Source organism: Vanessa tameamea, chromosome 9, assembly GCF_037043105.1.
Source record: "Vanessa tameamea isolate UH-Manoa-2023 chromosome 9, ilVanTame1 primary haplotype, whole genome shotgun sequence".
NCBI lineage: Eukaryota > Metazoa > Arthropoda > Insecta > Lepidoptera > Nymphalidae > Vanessa > Vanessa tameamea.
Window position 1 is genome coordinate 7,981,197 of NC_087317.1, and position 26,652 is coordinate 8,007,848.

A 26,652-nucleotide genomic window follows, 5' to 3' on the forward strand; every position below is an offset into this window, starting at 1 on the left:
ACAGATTAAAAACGTTGAAATGTATCCGAATATTCCATGACATACTTTTAATATGTCATCGTCAATATATGATGTATCACAGATGGTTTCGGTCTGTTTTCACGCTGTTTACCTAGGCAAATAGCGTGAATTATCTAGCTATTATATAGCTATATTAGAACACACTGAGTTTATCGTTTTTTCGACGCACACGCAAAACAAGAATAATGTAATAAGATATATTTATTAATATCTACTAATATTATAAATGCGAAAGTAACTCTGTATGTCTATCTGTTGCTTTCTGTTCAAGGTCAAACAATTGAATCAAATTTGAATTTGTTATGAAACAAGCTCGGACTCCAAGAAAGGTCGTAGGCTACTTTTTTATGCCTAATGCCTACCGATCAACTCTTAAAACGCAAGCAAAGTCGCGAGTAACAACTGTTATAATTCTTACATAACTAGTAAAAATTATAAGATTTAAAACACACATGCATCAAAATAATGTATTGCCGATTATGTTGTATTTCATGAGTGAGAAATGAAACTACGTCTTACAGTAAAGCACTGTTGATTATTTAAAAGGAAACTGAATATGTCGGTGCAAGTTACGTTACACAGATGGTACAATGAAGTTTTATTTATTTTAAAAATCAAGAGTTCGTCATTGATCGTCCTTGTTTAATAACATATTTATATTTTACACAATTTTAAGTTTCGTTTTCGTAGTTTATTTTGTAAACACAACGGCGTTAAGAAGTTCAATTTCTAACAGCAGATTGTTTACCGAAACATGAACTATTTGTAATTATTTGTAGTAATGTTGTAGTTGTTCCTTCTAGATAGCTTAAATGCTTTCAAAATGTATTGAATTGATTACACAGCCTTAAGATAGTTGTAGTATATATGATATAAGATTAATCATATATTCGTATGTTTATTAATTTATGAGTCTCCAACAAAAGGTACACATTAAATATATATTCTTAATATTATTCAATGTAAAGCTTATAAGTTCTGTGGTCCTTCAATAATAGGGGACCACAGCATGCACTATTAATATTCGAAAGATAAGTATTTTGTCTATGATAACAAATTAGGTATTCTTAAATTTAAAAAAATTTAATTAAATTTAATTTAAATTAATTAAAATTTAAATTTAAACAATATGCATTACCGTCTTTACCACAGGGTACAGGGGGCACGTGCCCAAGGCCCTGAGAGCCCCCGAAGAACCAACAATTTCTTTCACACGTTTCTGCTCATGTTGACTGCTATTCACATTTTCGATTTGTAAGAAATAACTAACATATTTATCAAAAGGCCAGTGACGATAGTCGATATTAAAACTAGAAAGCTATAGACGTGCTCTACGTGATAGAAATATATATAGTATAGCCATAAGATTCTACAAACAATCAGCTTCCTACGAATTTCCTACGACAATTTTCGCACCGTTTATTTGAAACTATACTTAATGTCTTTACCTGGTAGTAAATATCTACCAAAGGGCCCTAAATTCATGGGTACCCAAGGGCCCCACCATAGCTTGAGACGGCTCTGGTTATATGCTTGCTGACTATTCCAGCTGATTTCTGGCTGAGAGGGTAGATAGAACAAGATTGAGGTAATCACTACCGCCCGTAGATTTGATTGACACAATATGACGTAAATCGCGAATGCGCCACCGTCTTGGGCTTATATTAAGATGTTATGTCCATTGTGCCAGTAATAACACTGGCTCACTCATCCTTCAAACCGGAATACAACGATACAAAGTATTGCTGTTTGGCGGTAGAATATTCATACGTTATAAGATATCTAAATTATTTATTGTTTTGTTTTATATGTAAGAGTACAAATTTAAATGAAGATTATTATGTAAACAAAATCAAATTGTAGCTTTTAAATTAATTAGATTAAAACCGAATGTTTTTATTACTTTTAAAATCAAAAACTATTTTGGTTGCATAATTAATGGTGTATTTAAATTTTATTGATAGGAGTTTTTTTAATGGATTTATTAGGTTACTCTTGAAATAAATTATTAAGCGTTATCTTATAAATATCAGCTTTGATTTTTAAACTTATTAATAGTAACAAATAATAATCAAATTCACTATCTATATACACTGTCAGAATATGCTCGAAATTGAATAGTATTATTATATAAATAATAATTTAAGTATAAATAAAATCACTTATATTAGATAAGTTTTTGCTTTTTTATGTCGATTCTTCGAAATCATTAGCGATATATAAAGTATACTATAAAAATAAATGAATATTAAACGATAATAAATTAAATTTTTATGAGTTTATTTATATTGTTGTATACTACAACGTGGGCTTATATTTGAAAAAAACGATTTTATTGTTCCAATTGTTTGCCGACAAAAACCGAACTATTATTAATACACAGCAAGTTAAATATAAGCTTTTTATTATGTTTAAATATAATAGAAAATTCTAGCAATACATTTGGCAAATTCTGACTGTCTCTTTACTGATTCCGACTCATATTTAGACAAGTGTGTGCACGAGTGCACATGTACAGCTAAAATCGCTTTCTTACTCCCATAATCCATTGATGATATATATATATAGCCGAGATGGCCCAGTGGTTAGAACGCGTGCATCTTAACCGATGATTTCGGGTTCAAACCCAGGCAGGCACCACTGAATTTACATGTACTTAATTTGTTTATAATTCATCTCGTGCTCGGCGGCGAAGGAAAACATCGTGAGGAAACCTGCATGTGTCTAATTTCAACGAAATTCTGCCACATGTGTATTCCACCAACCCGCATTGGAGCAGCGTGGTGGAATATGCTCCATACCTTCTCCTCAACGGGAGAGGAGGCCTTAGCCCAGCAGTGGGAAATTTACAGGCTGATTATGTATGTATATATATATATATATATATATATATTATTGATGATGTATATATGTGTTAATCTGAGACAAAGAAAGAGAGTATAGGATTTGCGTACGACGAAGTCGAGCGAGTGAAAATACTATAAAACTTTGGGATGCTACTGAGATTGTTCTAAGCATTCTCATTAGCAGCCCAGAAAAAGTCATGATTTTTTATTGGCCCGACTTGTATCGAGATTTAAGCCAATCAGATAAAGAGATTTCATATTTATAATATAAAACAACAAATCTCTATAATATTCTCTCTCTATTATCTGTAAAGGTTACAAGTTAAGTCAAGATGTTTGATTGTCTTCATATTTTTCCACGTCAACTAAACAGTGATAAACTGCTCGAGAATCGTATTTTTTACTTAACATATTCTCACTTTCTTCAAATCTCAGAAGTCGTGACTAAAAGGCAGACTCTTATAAGCATAATTATTATCAATATTTATATTAATTATTTCATATTTTTACCAAGTCTTCGTATACAGAAATTACGTTACAGCTGTTCTTTTAAGTGAATATTTTCACATTCAGAACGAGTTATATCGCGTAATGGATTCAATACGATTCAATGGCAATGGCAAACGAGTAAAATGTTGCGCAAAATTGATCTTTGACATTATTCGAATTGATAAAAGATATATATAATTTATGTTACAAATTTCACAACTACTTAAAATCACGTTGCTACGCTATCGTACAAAGAATACTACGAAATTAATTAAAACGTTCATAATAATATTTAATAGGTATGTTGAATATTTACATTATAATTGATTCAAGGAAAATATAACAAATATTTCGGCCTATAAATAATATAGCTATATACATATTGCCTACCCATTTACTTGTTTTGCTAGGAAATCGTTTATTATTTAACTAAAAAATATAATTTGCTCAAAGTTTCTATTTCCTATAGAAAGTTATTTCTATTAGTTATTTAGTTTGATACTAGTACGTTACTATAACTCTGTAGGTTTTCCAGCATATGTTATGTGTTATGAAAATGCTCAAAATTGATGATTGAGAATGACCGATTCAATCGGAAACGTTTTCGATTAAGAATAAAACTGACGTCACAAATAAACCGAGCAATAATAACCTGTTATTTTCGCATTCTTTAACAAAATTATAAAACGATGAACTCCATATTATTAAAATTCCATACGATTTAATTTTAGAACATTTAATATTATTAAGAAAAAAAAAAAGAGAAACAAGTGGACACGTTCTTTATATGTATTCTCATCTTGACGTTACTAATACATAATGGAAAAAAGTGTAATTATTAAAAATCATTGGAAAAATAAATAATAATCAATTAATTTTATCAGAATAAGGATACACAATAAAACATAGAGTTGATCGTATATTAATAATTAATTTTGAAGCATTCATGTGATTAATATTTTATCTTCATTGTATAAGTATATCATCATGATAATAAATTTATAATTGTAAACATCTGGACCGTAAATTAAACCATATCTATGATTAAATAAATTATTTATGAAATTTACTTTTGAAACATTTTGAATAGTTTGAGATTCATACTAACAGTATAAAACTTAGCTTTGTAAGTATATAATGTCTTCTAAACAAACGGGTAACTCTCTTTCGGGTATGAATTGTCGATTCGAAATTTATTCACAGTCGAAGCATGTGCGAGATTGTCGTATCAATTTCCCGATTTGCTTATACTGTAACTGGTATCGGTTCTCGTACCGGGTAAACGATTGACTCGGCTCAAGGCCGACAACCTATGTAGTCGGTTTTAGCGTGGGTAATCGGCCTAAGAGCTATGACAATATTCGCCATGTGCTCTAGCGATACGCGCGTACGCAAGCTTCGTTAGACATTGATAGAGATTGCGAACACATGACAGAAAGTCATATACATTGTTCTCGTGACGTGAATGTGATGTGTATGTGATTAAAACCACAATGTAAATTAATGCTGATTGACTATTGTGTTCGATATTGAGGTAAATAAATTAATCTCGAAATGAAGTGACATAGTTTATTTATATATTTTTTTATGGCTATTTTAATCTGCATTTGTTTATTTTTTAGTTAAAACATAATTTCGTTCCAATTAAACCATTAATAATAATTAATTCTTGTAAACGTAAAATATAATTTATATTAAATAAAATTATATTATTTGTATTAAAAATAATTAAATTTAAATGTATTTACAGACATTGTTTAGAATATAAAAACTAAATTTACTTGTGTATACAAAAATATGTAAGGATTTTGAAAAAAATTAACAAATCTTTGTGTATTTTTATAAAATACTAAAAGAAAAGTGTAAAAGCCAGAGTCATAACTGCGTTTAAATTAATTATAATTATTGCTAATTAATTAGTATTTCATATTAAAACATATTAAATAAATATATTTTATATGTCATTAAATCAGTTATGTACATTCCGCGAATGCGTTACAGTTATAAAAATAGCATTGATTGTTATTCTAAATGATAAAATAAGTATAATAACAACGGAATAAAAATACGCTACGTAAATATGTGATTCGAAAAAACACGTTCATTTTAATTGATATAAATTGTGGTTTTTACAGCAGTGATAAATCGAATAAAAAATTAGGTGCAAAGGAAAATTTTATAAGGAAACTTTATAAAGGTTTTTTATTATAATAAAAAAAAATGGACGAAATGAATCAAGTGCAGGCGCATAATTTGCTAGGCCTGAAAACTCAGACACCGAAGAGGAAAGACAATGCTCTAACACGAACATTACGATCATGTAAGTACATACATATATATATATCTTAATGTAAATAATATATTATTAAATGTTAAGAGGTCACCTCTATTTCAAGAAATATTAGACGTGCCTTGCAATGTCAATGTGCAGCCAACCGCGGGATTTTAACTGTTATGCCTCTACAATTACACTGGCTCACTGACCTTTCACACGGGAATACGTTTAAAAGTACTGTCGCTTAGCGTGGAATATTTACTTAGTGATACCTCACTTGGTACTACACATAAATAACTAATATGAATTAAATTAAAATATTTCTTGTATATTTAAATGGCCCGTTATAAAATTTACACTTATCGCCTATACCTTGAGATTACCTAGAGGTAAAATGAATTCATAGTCTGTTTAATATTAGAAATACTAAATTAAAAAAAAAAAAAAAAGTTTATGAACGATTGAGTGCGGTTGATTATTATACAATTAGTGAGTTCATGGTTGATAGAATACCTTGGGTATGAAGTGATTGCCTCCTGGTTATTCTTTTTTGATATTGAATATTTGTAAATAATCAAAAATTGTAACAAAAATTAAACCCGCTGCTTCTTTCGTTGGTTCTTCTGAGGTCAGAGTATTTTCTTTTCGGAACCGGTGGTAGTGTTTGGTTTGACGATCAATAAGTAAGTGTAATGCTTCTATATTGAATAAAGGAATTTGATTTGATTTGATACTTATTGAATTAAAATTAATAATGTTTTATTATTAGTCATATATATTCTTTCATAGTGAAATATGATTTGCAACAATTGTAGATAAACGAGTGATACACGCTTATATGGGCCACCTGGTGTTAAGCAATGACCTCGACTTTGGTAGGCATATGTCGATTTGTTGATTTATTTCATATAAATATGTATTACTATGATGATAGAAATTTTTGGCAATGAGTAATTCAAGTTAAATTTAAAGTTTAGAACTATATCTTGAAGTTAGGTTCCACTTGGTGTTGTCTCTCATAAAGTCCTAAGCTATCCTAGATTGCTCTAAGGCTTGAATGATATAACATTTACATATATTAAGAACTTCTCAAAAATATATATATCAACAGTGGTATATAGTTCACTTGGAATTAGTATAAATAAACTGATATGTTTTTATTATGATAAAACAAGTTGTCATGTAACATTGTCAATGTCATTATAGAGCTGTTCTGTAAGAACTAATTCGAACCTCACCGCAGACCACGATCATAAAATACACCACCACTGGTAGTCAATTTTTAAATTTCTGGTTGAGCGAATCGTATTGTATTCCGTTCATGATGAAATGTTAAAATGCTTCGTTTGATACCCATATCAGTTAATGGCTGTGATAATTGTTATTTTAATAATATACTTATCGACTCTAGAGTTAGAATCTCGGGCCAGGCTAGTATCTTTTTTAATAGATAATATGCAGTTTTAGAAACCCGTCCCACGAAACTAATAATATAATTAAAGCTGTTGGTTGCTTTATCTATGTCTGGTTGAGTCAGATTATTATCCTAAAAATAATAAGGAAATAGATAGTGTACTAAATCTCACCTACGAAGATTACTAATCTTCCTTGAGAATGGTAGCCGTGCCTGATACCAGGAGTACATAATCCCGATGAATGTATACGTAAAATATAATATTTATGATTTATCTATTTTATTTTATTACATATCTTAAGTAGAACGAGCGTGCCTTATCTCTGGTTTTGGGTAAGAGTTTGAGAAAATAAATTTAAAATGCTAGTATCAGTTATCCTAAATGTTCAACTAGGTTTATATAAAGGTATTGAAATAAAAGATAAGTTATATAAATAACTACGCATGGAATTTTATAGAAAATATAAACACAAGACATTTATATCGATTTAAACATCGAATGTCTAAATTTGAATTTTTCTTTTGCGTTAGATAGACCATTTATTCAGAAGGAATTATATACCATAAAAACTAACATTACGATTCATGGGGACACGCCTTGTACAAATATGTTAATGTAGTTTTTAAACAGCTAGAATATGTATATTCCAAATTAAACTACTGAAAAATGAACAAAGTAATTCGTCTTATATTAACTATAATAATAAGTATGTGTTGAGTTCTCAAGTTAAATGAATAATCTATCGAGACCTTGGCCTTTAACATTGGTGTTTAATAGTCTAATTACGACGCGAGGCAATGTGTCTAAAATGTAATAAAATCAAAAAATGTATTCATTTCAAACTAGTTTAACTACCCGACGGTCGTTGCCCTGTAAATTTTTTAACTTTATACAAAAATTTCATAGAAAAGGTATTATTAGTTCTTCCGAAATTTGACGACTCATTTATAATTTTTTTTTTATTTTCTGACCAACGAACTGATTTTGTTTTTTAAATTTATATCGATACAATTCCTTCTTAGTTCGGTATAAATTCATACAAGGTTACAAATGAAGTTATTTTTTCTAAAAATCCTTTGTTAGGAAGATGAGAGAGAAGGAGCAACTATGCAAAATTTTAGTCATACTTATAGTTTCGGAGATCTCGTGATAATTCAAGAGGTTAAAGTCAAAGCACTCAAGGTACTCAGAGATCAATGGCCGACTCTTAGGTTGTTAGCAAAAACAAGAATACAATTATGAATACCATATAATTATGTGGTTTACGAACATTTTTTCCCATTCATACTAAACTAGTTTTCTCCTACGGCTATGCTCTCTTGGTATAAAAAAGTAGCCTACGTCCTTTTTTGGGAATCAAGTTTGATTCATACCAAATTTTTGCCTACTTATCCGTTAAAGGGCAGCAACGCACGTGTTAGCCCTCATTGTTGCAGATATCCAATGGCAGTGCTGTTCGTTTGCCGCCTATTCCATAAAAAAACATCAAATTCGATTCAACGGCCTCGCCATGAACGAGTAACAGACAGACAGTTCCTTTCGCATTTATAATGTTAGAATAGATAAGATACAATGTTCGATTACCTAAATAAACAACATGATTATATATATATAACATATTCTTTAACATACATCGGTTTTTGTGTGAGATAACCTTTTATTTGTCTGTCGTAAAGCAGAGATAAAAAATAAGTAGCAATAGAATAGAAGCGAACTATTCGATATTGTACACCCAGACATTTTTCATTGGCTAATAAAACTCAAGTTACCTTGTCATATAGAACTGATCAAACTCTTCGATATCTTGGAGCCCTATTCATTGGATAATAAAATTGAAGGTACCTATCTATACTCATTTGGGGTTTTTTTATGATATATGTCGGCGGTAAATGGGCCACCTAATGGTAAATAGTGACCACCTAAGAATTTTTAACCATTCCTTACATCGATAATGCTCCACCAACCTTGGTAACTAAGATGTTATGTCTCATGCGCCTGTACACCAGCTCACTCACCATTGACTTGCACTAAGCCCTACCACTAAGTATTTTCTATAATTTATATTATAATTATATATTAAATAAATATTCAAATAAATGGAAGTTACCTTATAATAATATATAACCAAAAACACTATCTGTTCGGATCTTAATATGAAACTATTTCATGTCGAGCACCTAACAGATGCAAGTCCCGAAGTCTCGGTTCACAGAATTACAAGAAGTTGAGTAGTTGGAGTTGTTATTATCTCGTGGCTCGAAAAATACGTAAATCTTACGCTCGATCCCCCCTTCAGTCCAGTCGGATAACGTCGCATTGAATTATGAGATTGGCAGAATAGACAGTGCAAATATTTTTGGGCACATTCTTGTTTTTTATAAATCTATCGTTGAAGAGCGTTTGTTTGCTAAATAATATTACAACACTAATGACTTCTTAGTTGATTGCACGCCTTGGGAATGAGATGATCGCCTCCAGGCTGTTTCAAACAAACGAAAATATGTTTATTGTTATTGTACATTAAATCAATACTTGTTAAAATTAAATTACAAAAAAAATATATGTCCCGCTGAGTTTCCTTCGCCGGTTCTTCTCAGGTTCGAGGTGTTAATTTCCGAACCGGTGGTAGATTTTTGACTATCAATAAGCAAGTGTAACACTTCCATATTGAATAAAGATTTGTGACTTTCACAATATAAGATAGATAAGGAAATTATTATATTAAATATAATAATTTCTTTAATAATATAATAATATATAATATAATATATTAAATATAATAATTTCTTTATCTGTGATTTCGTTCGATTGTCAGCTATTTGTTGTAAGTTTTGTAATATTGTTTAGTATCGAGATGAAAATGTGCCATGTTTGTACGATATGTTTAGATAAGGTGATATGAGTTGAAAACGGACGTTCGCGGCTCAAATCAAAGGCTTATCAATATTTTAATAACCTTATCAAGATATTATGCAAAGGAAGGATGTTTTTCTTACGATAAATATTACTAGAAATTACTGTATGGGAGTTCATAAAATCGATTTGATTCGAATGTGTTGTAATAAATTTAGTGAATATTTGTGTAAATACTCAATTTAAGAATACAATGTATTTACATTTATTGTAAACACCATGAACTCTATGGGTTATTTACTTTTGAAATAATACTATTTGTTTGTTTATAGTTTTACAATTTAATGTGAAAATCGATCGTTAACTTCCTTAAATACACACACATGGATACAAACTAACAAATCTATTTATTTCAACATTAAATGAAAAATCTTTTGAACACCAAAAGTCCAAATATTTTAATATATTATACCAATCTTTATCCTAGTAAAGACTAGTACTAGAAATAGTACTAAAAAATAATAATAAACGATTACCTTCATAATAGAAAATTTAAAGTCAGTTCAGCTAATCAGTTGTTAGAGAAGGAGAGACAATCAATACATAATATGTTTCTTCTCTGTCTTCTGAGGAGTTTTATTATTTGACATACATAACTAGTTACAGTCGGTAAAAGCAATAAATTATTATTTATTATACAAAAATAAAGCTAGATTATAATAATATTTATAATAACACATTTGAAGTAGATATTAGTTAAGCCAAATTTAATTGAATAAATATTATAAATAAAATAAAAAATTCTGATTACGTCAGTCATTCAGAAAACAAAAAAAACTATATTCTAGTATAGTTTAAGTATTTAGTAAAATATTGCTTCCATGTCTTTAAACCTGAACAATTTAGGTCGTATATCTACAGATGGAAAAAATTAAATATCTCTATTGTTATTCATTCAAAAAATTGCGAATAAGTTAAAAAAAAATGTTAGACACAATAGTGATTATGGAATGGAATTTCAACCACCGGACGATCACTAAACTTGTTAAAACTACAAAACCAACTTCGTACGGGTAAAGCGGTCTATTTAATACTAAGTATTAGCGTATAAATAAATGTAATTACTAAAATTACTTAACTGAATTGAATAAAAATAAATTGAATTAAACTATTACTTCTCGTTTATTCGTTTTTCCGAAAGTTACTCTGAAATAATAGTATATTTGCAATTAGCGATACAATATATACCTATGTTGCTGGAAACCATCTTCAACGAAACTCTTATACGAAACTCAGCTTTGATATCATTCGTTTGGTAAACGTCCGGTCCGACAGTTTTCTTTTCAACTACGTTGATGTTATAATCTATCTCACAATATACTTACAACATAAATACAATTTCATGTCTACCTACAAACTATCAGTAGTTTTTGCGTCATTCAATAAATAATAAACAAAAACAAATCTTGACATTTTATAATATTCGTTTTTATAAAAAGGAACACTTTAAAGTAACGACTTTGTTAAACTAATAGTTCGTCAAATTATTTTATAATTAATAAGAAAAATGTGTATAATAATTTTCAGGTTGCTTTATACCACAGCGTTATATTCTGGGAGTGATGGGACTCCTTGGTGTATGCAATGCGTATACGATGAGAGTATGCCTTAATTTAGCAATAACACAAATGGTAAATCGAACGAAAAATGGAATGGAACACTTTGACCCGAATGCCTGTCCTAATGACGAGGAAATTGGCGGAAATGCAACAACTATTCTTCGACCAGTAAGCGATAATTTTGTTTCAAACAAAGTATACAATTTTATCAAAGACATATTTTGATTGCACCGTTTTAACAGAATACTCTTTAGAAACAACTGTTCATATTTACTTACTAACTCGAAGCTTTATTTGAATTTCTGATGGACAAACTGTCTGCAAGTTCCAATATACGCTTCTAAATAAAACAGTGTAAATTTAATAAAATGAAAACGTCAAGTCGCTATTTATACCATTTTTATTACTTCGCAGTACGCAACATTTGACTGGGATGAGAAAACGCAAGGACTAATCCTGAGCGGGTTCTACTATGGATATGCGGCTACTCAAGTACCTGGAGGTTATTTGGCTGAAAAATTCGGAGGCAAATGGACCCTGGGAATCGGTCTACTTAGCACTGCTCTCTTCACATTCCTTACGCCAATCGTCATTAGAGCAGGGGGTGCTTCTTGGCTCTTTATTCTGCGAGTTCTTCAAGGAATGGGAGAGGTATTTTAAATTTCGTATATTGAAAAATTGTCTTGTCCATATTATATAAAATTTACTTTGCTAAACTAAAAAAATATATTGTTCTATATATTTACCTTTACAGGGTCCAACGATGCCAGCTCTCATGATAATGTTGGCAAGATGGGTACCACCACATGAAAGGTCTTTCCAAGGCGCGTTGGTGTTTGGTGGAGCTCAAATAGGAAATATTTTCGGGTCTTTTATGTCTGGAGTTCTATTATCCGATGGTAGAGACTGGGCGTACGTATTTTATTTCTTTGGTGGATTCGGCCTTTTGTGGTTTACATTGTGGGTAAGTTTTACAAATGCGGTTTCTTTTCATTCGATATGTATTCATACTTGAATAAATAATAAATATTTAAATTTATCCTCTGTACCGTAAGTGGATAATGAAATTGATATATGCCTTATTTCTGAGAGAAACCTTCCAGAATTACTAAAAACACAATTATTATATATATTTCAAACGGAAGAAATACTTGCCTCCGATTTATTTTTGTGATATTTTCACTCGCTGATAAACTCTAAGCACAAAATAGCAACTTGCAAAATTCAGTGAATCTTGGCTTGAACCAGCTTGATTTAAAACTTATTAAGTTACCTTCGTTCTAAGGTTAATAAATAATAATGCTTACTTCAGCAATATTAAAGCTAAAATGTTACATCTATCCACAGACTATATTTGTACATATTTATGAACATATAATAAACCTAAATTACACATATATATGTATATATGCAGAGCACAGTAAGCATTAATTAATAATAACAAATTTAATTTTTAGAGTCTTCTGTGCTACAGTACACCAAATACTCATCCCTATATATCGAAAAAAGAACTGAACTATTTAAACAAAAATGTCACGACTGCGGAAAATAGTACAACAAAGGATCCTGTACCTTGGAAAGGAATATTGAGATCGGCTTCAGTATGGGCGCTTGTGTTTGCCGCTGTAAGATATGTTATTTTATTTTTTCATGGAAAAATTTACACTAAAATGCGTTTTTTTTTATTTTTTCATTATAGTACTTTAGTGTTTATTAAATATGACGCATATTTCACAACTTGTAGCAATATTATGAATGTGGTTTATTTATTTATTTATTTATTTATTGCAAACCAATACTTAAAACTAAATTTGACATTTGGATTAACAAACGTTGCATGAGGTGAAACAGGTTTAGTATTAGTAGAAGGAGGTTTAGTATTTATTAAATACGAGATGAGCTCGCGGCTTTACCCGTGCGAATTTTATAAAACTTTATAGTACATTAGCCAAAATTTGTTAAAAATACAAAAAATCTTATTTAAGTTGATGAAAAGTTAAAATATTATGAGTTTTATATTCTTTACTTATGTTTCATACCAAGAGTCGATTTCTGCAATAAAAACTAACCTATGTTTTTATAACAGAAATCGTGAAACTATCACCATACCATATTTTTCATCTAAATCGGTTCAGTGGTTAAGCGTGAAGAGGTAACAGGCAGAGTTACTGTCGCCTTTATAATATTAGTAGAGACATAGTTCGCAAATTTATATATAATATGTATGTAAGACTTATAAGGGCTTAGTACTTATTGAGATTAACTTAACTCGCGAAACTAACGAAATAAAAACAGTATAATAATATGTTATTTTGTTTTTCACGGCATTTTATCTTCAAAATGTATGTTTAATAAAACATTATAATACGAGTAATAATAGTTGGGTTACGTTTCATCTCTAATATAATATTCATACCGAAATAAACGAAATCTCGGACATCTTAGTAAATTCCATCACATACGAATAGTAGTAGTCAGTAATGCAAAAGTGTTCTTAATTTTAAAGATCAAACAATTTCGAGTTCTATTTTAAAGCATTTAAGTATATTTCGCTTTGTTTGTATAAAACACGTACACTTAAGGTGTGGTACAGGATTTAATACGGCTGTATTTTGCTTTGGAATGGCTTTAGTTATACAATATCCACGCTTGTACGTTTGTTTTAGCCTTTACAGAACTCTGCAATGCAAAAGTTTTGTATGTTCGAAGCTCGTTGAACTTAGCATTGTAATTTTACATATTTCGCTTATTTGCTTGCGGCCATGTTTAGCCTTGTGCACAGTTGTTAGAGCAAGTGAAATAAATTGAAAATAAGAACATGTTTAGTAATTTTAGTGTATTGCCATGAATACGTTTAAGTTTATGTTAATGTTTAGAATATTAAATTAGTTTGATTATTTTCTTTATTCTATATTTAAAATGATAGAAAAATTATTATGAATAGTATGTCCATAAATTACAAAGTACAAGGCTGAACTTATCTCTATACGTAGACTTATACATTTATTATTTTAGTATTATACCGAAATGAGTCCTTTTAGTAATGTTCAAATTTCGATAAAGTTTAGTTCAGTAATATTCTTGAAAACTTAACTGTCTCTTTGCCTACTGGTTAGCTCATGATGTTACAGATCTGGAAGTCTTGGGTTCAAGCCACGAGCAAACGAACTATTACTGGGTTTTTCTTAAAAAAAAAATCTCAGTAACAACCCGAAGTTTCAAAGTTCCCCTTTGGTCCTGCGATTTCTTCGCTCTCCGGTCATGGCGAATTGTCGTTTCGTCGGCTTATGAGAGTGATAGAAAAGGCAGCGCTACTTTGTTTGCGCACAAACTCGAGTACTTTAGTACTCCTGATTAATTTAGTAAAATTTTCATATTATCAATCAAATATGGATGCGCTGACCGATATTAGTCAGGAGGACTCGATACTCTTAAAACTTACAACTACATACTTTGATTTGTTTTGATTTTTATGTATTCATTTTTTTAAGTAAATGTTTTTATTCATTTTTTATTAATACGAATGGATTAAATGTAATTTTATTAACTTATATCCTTTAAAAGACAATAAATTATAGGCGAAGGCGCAATACTCCTGTATTAGAAGCGAAATTAACAAAACTGATCACACCGCTAGATAATCGCCTTGAAATAGTCATTACCTATTTAGATGACATCCTGTATTTATAGGGCCTTATTATGCATTCTAAAAGTGTTTCACACAAGCCTTTACATTCATAGACTAAGAGTTTATTTTGATTTTAATTCGCCGGTTTATTACGGGTATTACGTAATGATTTTTATAGCTCGTTTACGATGAGAGACCTTGGCTTGTACATTGTATGCACATCAGTTGCACGATATAATCTGAAAAGCCTACGGTTTTGAACTAACCATATAATGAATACTGGTTTAAACCGGATATTTTTTGTATAGATTTTTCGCTTATTATTATTTAATATTAAATATTAATTGAAATAAAATTGTATTATTGGAATATTTTGCTAAATTCATGTTATTCATAATTAATACATAGTTTATTTGTCAACCAATGAGGAGTTTCGCTTCTAAGATTGCTTAACATTAAGAAATAATTCCAAAATAAAGGTTTTTAATTTTATTACCGCGCTACGATGACGTAAGAACGAAAATACCTATAAAAGAACATTACTGTGAAAAACGGTTGGAAAAATATATATGCATTCATTCTTTACCAGAGTTCAATAAAACGTTAAGCGAGCAAAAGAACGAAGCAATTTACATAATACACGCTCGGTATTCTCAATACAGTGTATGCTGCAAGATTTACTGTAGGATTTACCTTGTCACAAATGTATTTAGAATACGTGGGGGATAAAAAGTATAATTAACTAGTCTCTAATTGAATTTTATCAAAGTTTTTAAATGTATCGATGATTGGGACAATTCAGATCGCGGGATTGTTAATAAAAGTCATTGGAATATTCCGCCAATAAATTCTCGATAGCTGCTCGGATTTAAGAAGGTTGAAGTAATATAGTGTCTACTCTAAAGCTCTGCACCTGATCTCTTCGGTCAAGCTGTGTTTTCGTCCGATCTAACTGTTAGAGTTGTAATACTAGAATGCGGGAATTGATAGTGCAGCTGTATTTCACACACACTTGTTTACGATGACGATGTATGAGACCAGTCTGTGAGACTCGTATTATTTTGCTAAACAAAGGTGCTTGTCCAAGTCTTTAAAAGTGAACTAATTTTATATACTTCACTTGTAAATGATTTGTTCTTAGAACCGAATAGAAAAGAAATGCTTCGTTATTAAGAAACCATTATAATAATGATAACTTACCGGCACAGTTTTATAATATATCAAGGGAAATTATTTGGCAGTCTTGTGATACCACAGGGGTTTTAAAAAGGCTAATGCTCTATTGACAACGGTATTAATACGGTTGATAGATTGATGGACGTTTCCCCTAAGCATCGTTTATGGTATGCACGAGCTTGGGTGGGCTGGCTTAATTTTACTGGAAAATACACAGCTTAATGCTTGCTAAATTAAGTTATGTGTATCTTCTTGTTCAAAATTTATGTTTATGATAGTTTTTTTTTAGGTAGGCAACACAGTATAAAAATCTCTTAACTTATTAATTTAGAAATAATAAGTATATTCAATACATTTTTATATTTTACTTGGTAGTAGGGCTTTGTGCAAATAAGTACCACCTACTCATCACAAGTAAAGTCACAAGGGACATATCGTCTTACTTCCAGAGATTGGTGGCGTATTGTTGTTTTAAGGAATGGTTAATATTTCTTACGGTGCCTATGTGTATGATCGATGGTGACCACTTACTGTCAGCTAAATGCAAGTCCACCTACCTAAACTTAGCAGCTCAAAAGTTATCTGTTTAAAAATAATATAATTTCTTATAAATACGACATACATATACACGTATAAGAGATCTGCATATGTGTGTATTTTATGTCTGATATACCTACGTTTTACTTTTGTAATAGAGCGAGATAAAAAATAAACTATTTTTCTCAGCGATATTGATATTAAATTCTGGAACATTTTGGCAGCCAAGTAATTGAAATCATAAATCAAAAATATCGAATTTATTTTCAACTAGATAGCTTCAATAAATTGCAGTCACATACAATATATATTATAACAGTATGAGAATGATTTCGTAACTTGAAATACTATTTTATTTTATTAAAATTTCTATTCGTAAGTCATTTCTACCTGTGATAGCCATAACGTCAAATACGTTAAGGAAACTGTGGAAAATGCCTTTTCTACTGGAGCAAGGCTTGTAGCCTATTCCATACTTTGTAGAGTAAATATTATCCCACAATTGCAGGCTTACTCACAATGATTTATTTAAACGTGGAACACCATATGATAAAATAACGACGTGAAAACTCCTTGGTTGAAATTAAACCCAGGATTTAATCTTCGCTTGGTTCTATTGACGATGGTGGTTATGTTCTCCTGGTAAATTTGACGGCTGTTAAATTAGTATTAAAAAATTGCCTATCGACAATAAAGTACTCTGTGACATTCATAAATAATGTTTCCTAATATAGAACTAATAAAATGTTTATAAATTATTCATAGACACATCAGAAACTAATAAATTACATTAAAATCAATATTAGAAATCGACTCTGAGGTATTTAAGGCTGTATAACATAAATTTATAGCACCAAAACTTCGTGGGTTCGTTTGTGAAATTTATTAGTTATATAAACATTTCAGGTTGGTCACGACTGGGGATACTATACAATGGTGACAGATTTACCGAAGTACTCCCACGATGTTCTCAAATTCAATATCGCAACAACGGGTACCCTCACCGCGCTACCTTATATAGCGATGTGGGTATCTTCTTTCCTCTTCGGGTTCGTTTGTGATCTTTGCATCAAGAAAGGATGGCATACGATTAAAACTGGAAGGATCATTCATACTACTATAGGTTTGGTATTTTAAAATATGTTTTAATAATTGCACCTGTAGGCTGTACTGTACTTTACTGACCTTATGCTTACACAGACGTGTGTCCGTGGTTATCGAATTATTATTCGAAATTATTCTAATGAATTATGTATTTATGCGTTTTAATTATGAAAATAAATAATTCAAAATATGCTTTATTAACTGCAATGCACTGGTGGTAGGGATTTGTGCAAGCTCGCCTGAGTACCCGGTACCCAACAACGTCTTTGTTATATTACCATCGAACAGCGATTATTTTTCAATAATCCAAAGCAATAAACTGACGAGGTCTATGAAATATTTCTTTTTTTAATGACATATGTATTAAAGTCGTCCGCCATGACAGTCTTTTCGCGCCTATCTCAGAAACTACTGTTTTAATTCTGTTTTGTCAATAAACAGATCGATTCACGATTTAGATATAAGTTTTCGTAGAGCAGGCTATTCATGTGAATAAAGAGTTATATGAAAATAATGAATCTACTATGGATCATGAAAGTAGAATCTTTTTTTTTAAGTCTAAATATACATATGTGGAAGTTCTTCGTATTGTAAATATTAAAACAAATTTTATTTTATGTAATCGAAATTTAAATATTTAATTATTTCAGCCGCGACTGGACCCGCAATTTGTATTATCTTAGCGTCCTACGCCGGATGCGACCGAGTCGCTGCAATGGTTTATTTCATTCTATCTATGGCTCTCATGGGAGGATTTTACAGTGGAATGAAGGTAATAATGTGAATGGGTGTATTTACTGTATGTCCGGACTGACCCAAAAACTGTTTAATATAAAATGTCACCTGTATACAACATTTATTTCATTGAAAAAACTGAGTAAGTGTATAATAATTTAAAATGTATTTATGATTTTTCTTTAGAAATTCTCAACAGTAGGAGCTACTGATATCTTAACATATTATGATGCTGAGTATACATATTTAAACCTCACATTACACGCAACATCTGACGTCCTCCCCACCTCTCGTAATCGAGCAAAGCCACGGCAAGATATTAGTTGTTAATAAGTGTAATATCTGCGTAGGTGAACGCGTTGGATCTCGCGCCGAATTATGCCGGTTCGCTCACATCGCTCGTTAATACGACATCTACCTTCGCTGGAATTGTGACACCGTACCTTATTGGGTTATTGACACCTGACGTAAGCATCACATCTATATTTAGATCGTCTTTTAATGATAGCGTTGGAGGAAAGTTATATTGCGATTCTTGATTCGAATTTCATTGTCTGTAAAATATAATGCTAACGAAATATTGTTTATAATTTTTGTATTTTGTAATAAACTCCTTTGTAGCTGTGATAATTTTTACATTATAAGAAAATGGTGCTTGCAATTCAAAGATATAGCATACAGTTTATTTGCATAATAATCAATATTCTTGTTACAAAAAAAAAAGAAAAAATAAACGTATTGTATTTTGGTTAATCTATTAATATTTATAGTGTAAGTTTTATAATTAAACAAGTGCAAAACATTTTTTTACAGTCAACTCTGGTACAATGGCGTGTAGCATTCTGGGTATGCTTCGCGGTACTCGTGGGAACAAACGTGGTCTACTGTATCTGGGCAGACGGTGAACAACAATGGTGGGATGACGTCCGTAAATTCGGCTATCCACAGGGCTGGAAACATGGACCCCTCATACCTGACGAGCCGGAACAGCCTGAGTCAGTTAGACTGTCAAGTAAAAAGGCTACCGATGATGCGTTTTAGACGTGAAGACTTATAGTACCACTGACATATCATAGTTATTTTATTGTCTAATAATTTTTAAGAACAACCATCTATAGATGCCTTTATTGTACATTATTGACTGATAACATTTTTTTCTGAAGATGATAAAGTATCAGAAAGAAGAAATCTTAACACTAGGTTTTTCAGAATTATGGTAGCAAAAAAAGTTTATCAAATTGATATTGTCGATGATACCACCGATGTTATGAATGAAGAGTTGTCTTTTTTTATTTGTTATAATATTGTTAAAATAAATTCAATAATACATATAAAAGCAGTACAAATAGCAATTAAGTTGAATTAGTATTTGCTAGTCAGGATTTCATTGATAATATTAAAGTGTTAAAATATTCGACATTTTTTTGAAAACTCAAGCGGTTGATTGTGTCACATAGCTGTTAACCTTGATCAAAAATGTTTGCACGTAAACTGATCTTCGTATAGTTGTTTAAACTTTATAAGTTTTTTAACATCACTTTACTATATTCGTGCATTGTGCTCTTTATTAAACATTCCAAAATATTTATGTTGTCTGATTGAAAACAAAATATAGTTACTATTTTATTCGTATCGAACTCAGTTTTGGTTTTAGTCAATGATTTCTTTTTTTTTGGTCAATTTGAATTATTACGTTTAATGGCCTTTCGAAAACGCAAGTTTGGTTAGATGCGCAATGTATAATGTGTCTTATATACTCCTAGAGTAGGTACATTGATACCAACTGAAAAAACATGTACCTATATAGTCTTAAAAATACATTATTGGATTTTTAAAATTTTGTAATACTCGCCAAAATATACAAAATATGATAGAATAAATAGTTTTATTTATTATAACGATATTTTGCAATACTATAAATAAAAAAAAAGATATGTGTTCTTATGTGGCGTATATAAAAATAGTTTTTAATTACATTCAATTAATTAATTACAATATAATAAAAATAATCTACTGATTTATAAAAAAAAATATATTATTATTATAATTTCTTAATAGTTTTATCATTCACTCACATTTTTAAAATTCACAATATAAATTTGTAATAATATAAAGTGTAAATTTTAAAATAAGATTAGGTGTGAAGTTGTCTATTTAATTGGTGGTTAAGCCAACAACTGCATCATGTAGTTTTCATGTCTCACTTAAAATATTAAAAACAAGTGATATCAAGAGGCTTTTTCTTATTTTCGAAGCTTGGAGTTTATCGATTCACTCTACTGCATCTCGTATTTGTACAATGTCTACCTTAAATATTAAACTTAAATAAATAAACTATAATATTAATAGTTAAAATTATTATCAGTCTTATGAACATAAATAACTGACTCGCTGGCTAATTAAACAATTGATTACACAGATGATAATGATATCGGTGACATCTTACAACTATGAAATATTTTTTCTTCAGTCTATTCGTTCTGTTCGAAAGATAAAGTTTCAATTCAATTTAATAAAATCGTTGAATAGCAAATGAACTTTGAGTATTTGTATAGTGGTGTCTACTGAAAGGATAATACGTATGATATAAAAAATATGGAAGAATCAATAGCGACCAGAGACGACTTATTGAACAGTAGGGAAACAAGGACAGAACGAAAGCAAGACTTGTCAATTATTACATTCTTAAGATCATGTAAGTAATTCTCAAAAATCAAAAGAAAATAAGCAAACTTCGGCTTTATTTATATTCAAACATAAGATATAATATGTAAAACGATTTAGTCAAAGCTATATTAGTTCATGTTATCATCATCCTCCTGCCCTTATCCCAATTTTACTCGGTGTCGGCGCAGCATGTCTTCATCTTCCATACTTCTCTGTCGGACGTCATCTCACTAGTAACATTCTTTCTAACCATATCGTCTTTCACACAATCCATCCATCGTTTCTTGGGTCGTCCCCTACCTCTATATCCATCTACATCCATTTTCATAACCTTTATTAGTTCATGTTAATAGTAAATAATTATCTACAATCCATAGGTAGTGTGATTCCTCAACGTTACGTATTCGCGATTGTGGGATTGATCGGTTTATGCAATGCATTTACTATGCGTGTAACTTTGAACATGGCTATTACACAAATGGTCAAACAAAGACATTTTGGTAAAGAACATTTCGACCCTGATGCATGCCCAAGCGATACAATAATTTTTAACACAACTGCTGTTCTAAACCCAGTAAGTATGATGAGAGATATGTATTTTTAAATTAAAAATTTTTGACCTAATCAAAATTGTTTTTGTTTGCCATTGATTATTTTTTTTTTCTCTTTCAGCACGCTATGTTTGAGTGGAACGAAAAAACACAGGGTCTTCTTTTAAGTGGTTTCTATTATGGTTATTCTTCAACACAGATATTAGGAGGATATTTAGCACAAAAGTTCGGGGGTAAATGGGTATTAGGATTTGGTCTTCTCAGCACGGCATTCTTTACTTTTTTAACTCCGATTATAACACGAATGGGTGGATCAACTTCGCTCTTTATTCTTCGTATTATAGTGGGAATGGGAGAGGTATATTTTTATATACAATTTTTTTTTAATTTAATTATTAAAATATGATTTACTACTTGATTATAATTATAGGGTCCAACAATGCCTGCGATGTCTTATATGATGGCTCGTTGGATACCGTCCCATGAACGAGCATTTCTATCTGCTGTCATTTTTGGAGGGGGGCAAATCGGTAATATATTCGGCTCAATCGTATCAGGATTGTTATTAGCTAATGGCAAAGATTGGGCTTATGTGTTCTACTTCTTCGGCGGTTTTGGTCTATTTTGGTTTACACTCTGGGTAAGATAAATCAGAAAACATTATTGCCGACGGCGTTTTTTGTATTAAATTAATATTTTATCAATATTTCAGAGCGTGCTGTGCTACAGTGAACCAAAGACACATCCGTTTATTTCTATCAAAGAATTAGATTATTTAAACAGAACTGTGAAGATAACAAATCAAATTAATAAAAGAGATCCAATACCATGGAAAGCTATTATAAGATCACCACCTGCATGGGCTTTGCTTGTGGCTAATGTAGGTTTTTATAGTTGACTTCTGAGTTAAAGAAAAAGCCAACCATTCAAAATTATAATTGTATCTCAGTCCAATGATATTCCTTGCTTATTACTATAAAACATTTACGCTGTATTTTTTCATATCAAAGTCTAGACTGCAGCAAACATATTTGACATAAATATCTTTCTTATTTTAAAATGATTTTACTAGGTGGGACACGATTGGGGTCTTTTCACAATTGTAACAGATCTCCCAAAATATACGCACGATGTTTTAAAATTCAATATTGCGACCACCGGCCTTCTAACCGGCTTGCCTTTTATGGCGATGTCGACTTGCGCTTTCGGTTTTGGGTTTATTTGTGATTTCGGTATCAGGAAACAATGGCATAGCGTGAAAACGGCAAGAAAAATATATACAACTATAGGTGAGTTTATATAATCAAATGTGTTTTAAAAGCACAAGATCATAATGTATACAAGTAAGTAGGCATTCGTTTTTATATTTAAATAATCATATTTTTAAGACCATCAGAGTAATATAAATACATATAATATTATCAATATATTTTAATTATTGTTAAGTATGTTTTGCAAGCCCTGCTGGGTAGGTAGCACCCACTCATCATAATATATTCTACCGCAAAATTGCTATGTTTCGTATTGTTGTTTTCCGTTTTTAAGGGTGAGCGAGTCGTGTAATTAAGAACAGTCACAATTATTACCCTGGGCTAAGGCCTTCTCTCCCTTTGAGGAGAAGGTTTGGAACATATTCCACCACGCTGCACTAATGCGGGTTGGTGGAATACACATGTGGCAGAATTTCGTTGAAATTAGACACATGCATGTTTCCTCACGATGTTTTTCTTCGCCGCCGAGCACGAGATGAATTATAAACACAAATTAAGCACATGAAAATTCAGAGGTACTTGCCTGGGTTTGAACCTGAAAACATAGGAGAAGATGCACATGTTCTAACCACTGGGCCATCTCGGCTCAACCGAGGCATTGGCGTTATGAGGAATGGTTAGAATTTCATACCGCGCCAATGTCTATCGGCAGTGGTGAACACTTACCATCAGTTGGTGCATTTGCCTGTCCTCCAAACAATTTTATAAATAAATAAAGAATATATATAATAGAGGAAAGAACAATTGATAACTTTCTAGTAAAAGTCGATTCAGATGTTTTACGCGAAGAAAATTTGATTGTGATTTGCTAAATTATAAATTAAATTATTTACTAAGAATTTATATTGATGTTATAAATTTCTTTCATATTCAGCTGCGACTGGTCCAGCAATATGCATTCTTCTAGCTTCATATTCTGGTTGCAATCGCAATGCAGCTATGGTCTATTTCGTTATTTCCATGGGACTTATGGGTGCTTATTACAGCGGTATGAAGGTAAATTAATCCTCAATTAATCTAGGTGTGTTTATTTTATGAGACGCTCTATAGATTTATAGATTTAACGGATTTTGATAGACGATGTTTTCACGTACAGCATATTTACGTTTAGTTTTAAAGTTGTATTGAATATAATATAACGTATTTATGTGACGCGAAAAAAGAACGTTATCGTTGGACACCTGTAGTGCGATTCTAAAAGAAACACGATAGGATTAGAAACAGTTCTCATATCTGAACTTACATTGGCACGTGGGTGGAATGAAGTTGCTTTTGCTATTTTTAAATTACAGATACATTGAAATGAATTAACAAAGTTTGAGAAAAAATAAATGACAATTATAATCTTTTAATTAAAATAATATCATTTTTAGAATAATATTATATAAAACAGTATAAAATAGAAAGAGACAGAGAGAACATGACAGAGATGGAATGGTTGTCTGGAGAGGCATAACGCTTTTGTCTGAAGTGACGATTTCTGCTAATTCACTTTACGAAAACGAAAACTAAGTTCTTTTACGCGGCTCACAGCCGCGTCAAAGAACTTCGTTTTCTATATTAGGTTTCTGAAGTTTGTTTTTCTCTAAAAACATTTCGTTCAAAAATTATTTCCTTTTATTTATTTCTGTTTATTTTTTAATATCTTAGTGTTGTGTTGTATATTCGACTTCAGATTGAATATCGAAATATACGCTAAATTTGATTCTTGTCTACCATAACATATGTATGTATGTACATACATTTAATTAACTTCTGCTACGCTTCATAATATAATAAGTTGTCTCGAAATAGTCATATTCATAGTCAGCATTAAGAAAAGTCGCATGACGAACTTTTTAAGCATATCCGAATTTCCATATTCAGCCAAATAGTGATTTAATATTCGTTGCAGTTCTATTCAATAATATATACTATTCATAGGTAAATACTTTGGATCTGGCACCTAATTATGCAGCGAGTTTGACGTCCTTTATATACACAGCATCCACAATTGCCGGCATAATAACACCGTATTTGATCGGACTCTTGACTCCTGATGTAAGTGATAATGCTTGTTTTAAAATCAGAGAGATTTTCTTTTAGTTTTCAAATGAAAATGTTTAATGGTGACAAAGATATTCTCATTCTTAACTCAGACACCAACTCTTCGCTCATTTTAGACTATGATGTGGATGAACAATCTCTTTAGATATAAATATCAATATTTTAATTATCGAATATCTGTCTTTACGAATAAAAATAAACATTATTATTATATTATTAATTATTTTCTGTGGTGTAGGGCTTTGCTCGCACCCGTTAAAAAAACACTTAATCACCAGCTATTTTACTGACAAACAGAACTTGTACTGTACTTTCTACTGCAGCGTTTTTTGAGAAATTCAGTGAACCTTAATAGAAGGCACATGGGACATAACGTCTTTGAAAAAATATTTAATTGATCGGCCTAAACTAACTAAAATGAGAAGCTATAATTATTTATTTATAATTGATTTAATGTTTTTTATTTTAGTCAACTTTGGTACAATGGCGAACAGCATTCTGGGTTTGCTTTGGAATGCTTGTAGGGACAAACATAGTGTACTGTATCTGGATGGAAGGAGAACAGATATGGTGGGATGACGTCAGACAGTTTGGGTATCCACCAGGCTGGAAACACGGTTCTCTTACTAACAAAGAGGAAAAAAAATCTCAAGACGTCGAATTGATTGAAAAACCATTGAAAAGCTTACCTTAAATTTTCATTATGTAATTAGTAAGAGATTTTTATAAGAAAATAAAATAAATGAGGATGAAAAAAAAAGTCATATATTATTTTATTAGAACGATTTAAATAACATGTTCACAAACATATATTACCTTTCTTCTTGTGAAACCTAAAATTTTCTTCAATATTACACTTTATATTAATAATAATATTATAATGTTCAATATTAATTCATTAAATGTGACAAATAAATAGAAAACATAGTAATGTGCTCCATACTATGTATGTAATTTGTTAGTATTGTACTAGTATAAAATACTTTATTCCCTAAACTTTTATTGCAATATATTTAGACACTGCTAAAGAAGAATTGCTTTTTAATTTTAACAGGAGTTTTAATTCCCCAATTTATTATTATTTCAATGATAGCTGAAAACAATTGAGCACAAGAGTATCACAGTAAATATTATTCAAATAATATCACTTTGTCATGTATAGACATAACAATGAATTCCAGTAAAACGGTGCTATAACATTTAGCTTATTCATAACGATGATTTTTTTTTTAATTACGAATTATATTTGTTCAAAATAAAAAAAATAAAAACTGTTACATATTAAGTGGTTTACTTTTTACGATTTGCAGTGCCAGACGAACGAAGATTTATAACGTTTGCTCTAGAAAAACTGATCGTTATGAAAATATTTTGTTCAAAATTACAAAAGATACCTACAATCAGTATAATATATAAAAT

The 26,652-nt window shown here is 30.6% G+C and overlaps 3 protein-coding genes across 3 annotated transcripts in view; all 3 read left to right on the top strand.

Moving 5' to 3' along the window:
• Positions 1-25,989, top strand: part of LOC113395103 (putative inorganic phosphate cotransporter) — a 63,740-nt gene extending 37,751 nt beyond the window's left edge. The window contains exon 11 of the mRNA XM_064215877.1: positions 25,951-25,989. The gene's annotated coding sequence lies outside the window, so the exon portion shown is untranslated. The remainder of the gene's footprint in view (positions 1-25,950) is intronic.
• Positions 4,658-19,820, top strand: LOC113395120 (putative inorganic phosphate cotransporter). Its single transcript, XM_026632679.2, has 10 exons — positions 4,658-4,890; positions 5,492-5,676; positions 11,487-11,686; positions 11,933-12,169; positions 12,273-12,482; positions 12,976-13,143; positions 17,766-17,982; positions 18,614-18,735; positions 19,049-19,165; positions 19,512-19,820. Exons 2-10 carry the CDS (start codon positions 5,577-5,579, stop codon positions 19,737-19,739), a joined length of 1,599 nt encoding a protein of 532 aa, XP_026488464.2. The 5' UTR covers positions 4,658-4,890; positions 5,492-5,576; the 3' UTR covers positions 19,740-19,820.
• On the top strand, positions 21,259-25,989 carry LOC135193436 (putative inorganic phosphate cotransporter). Its single transcript, XM_064215878.1, has 9 exons — positions 21,259-21,393; positions 21,743-21,939; positions 22,038-22,274; positions 22,347-22,556; positions 22,629-22,796; positions 22,989-23,205; positions 24,062-24,183; positions 25,111-25,227; positions 25,703-25,989. The coding sequence occupies exons 1-9, from the start codon at positions 21,294-21,296 to the stop codon at positions 25,925-25,927; spliced, it is 1,593 nt and encodes a 530-aa protein (XP_064071948.1). The 5' UTR covers positions 21,259-21,293; the 3' UTR covers positions 25,928-25,989.
• Positions 25,990-26,652: the final 663 nt, after the last annotated feature.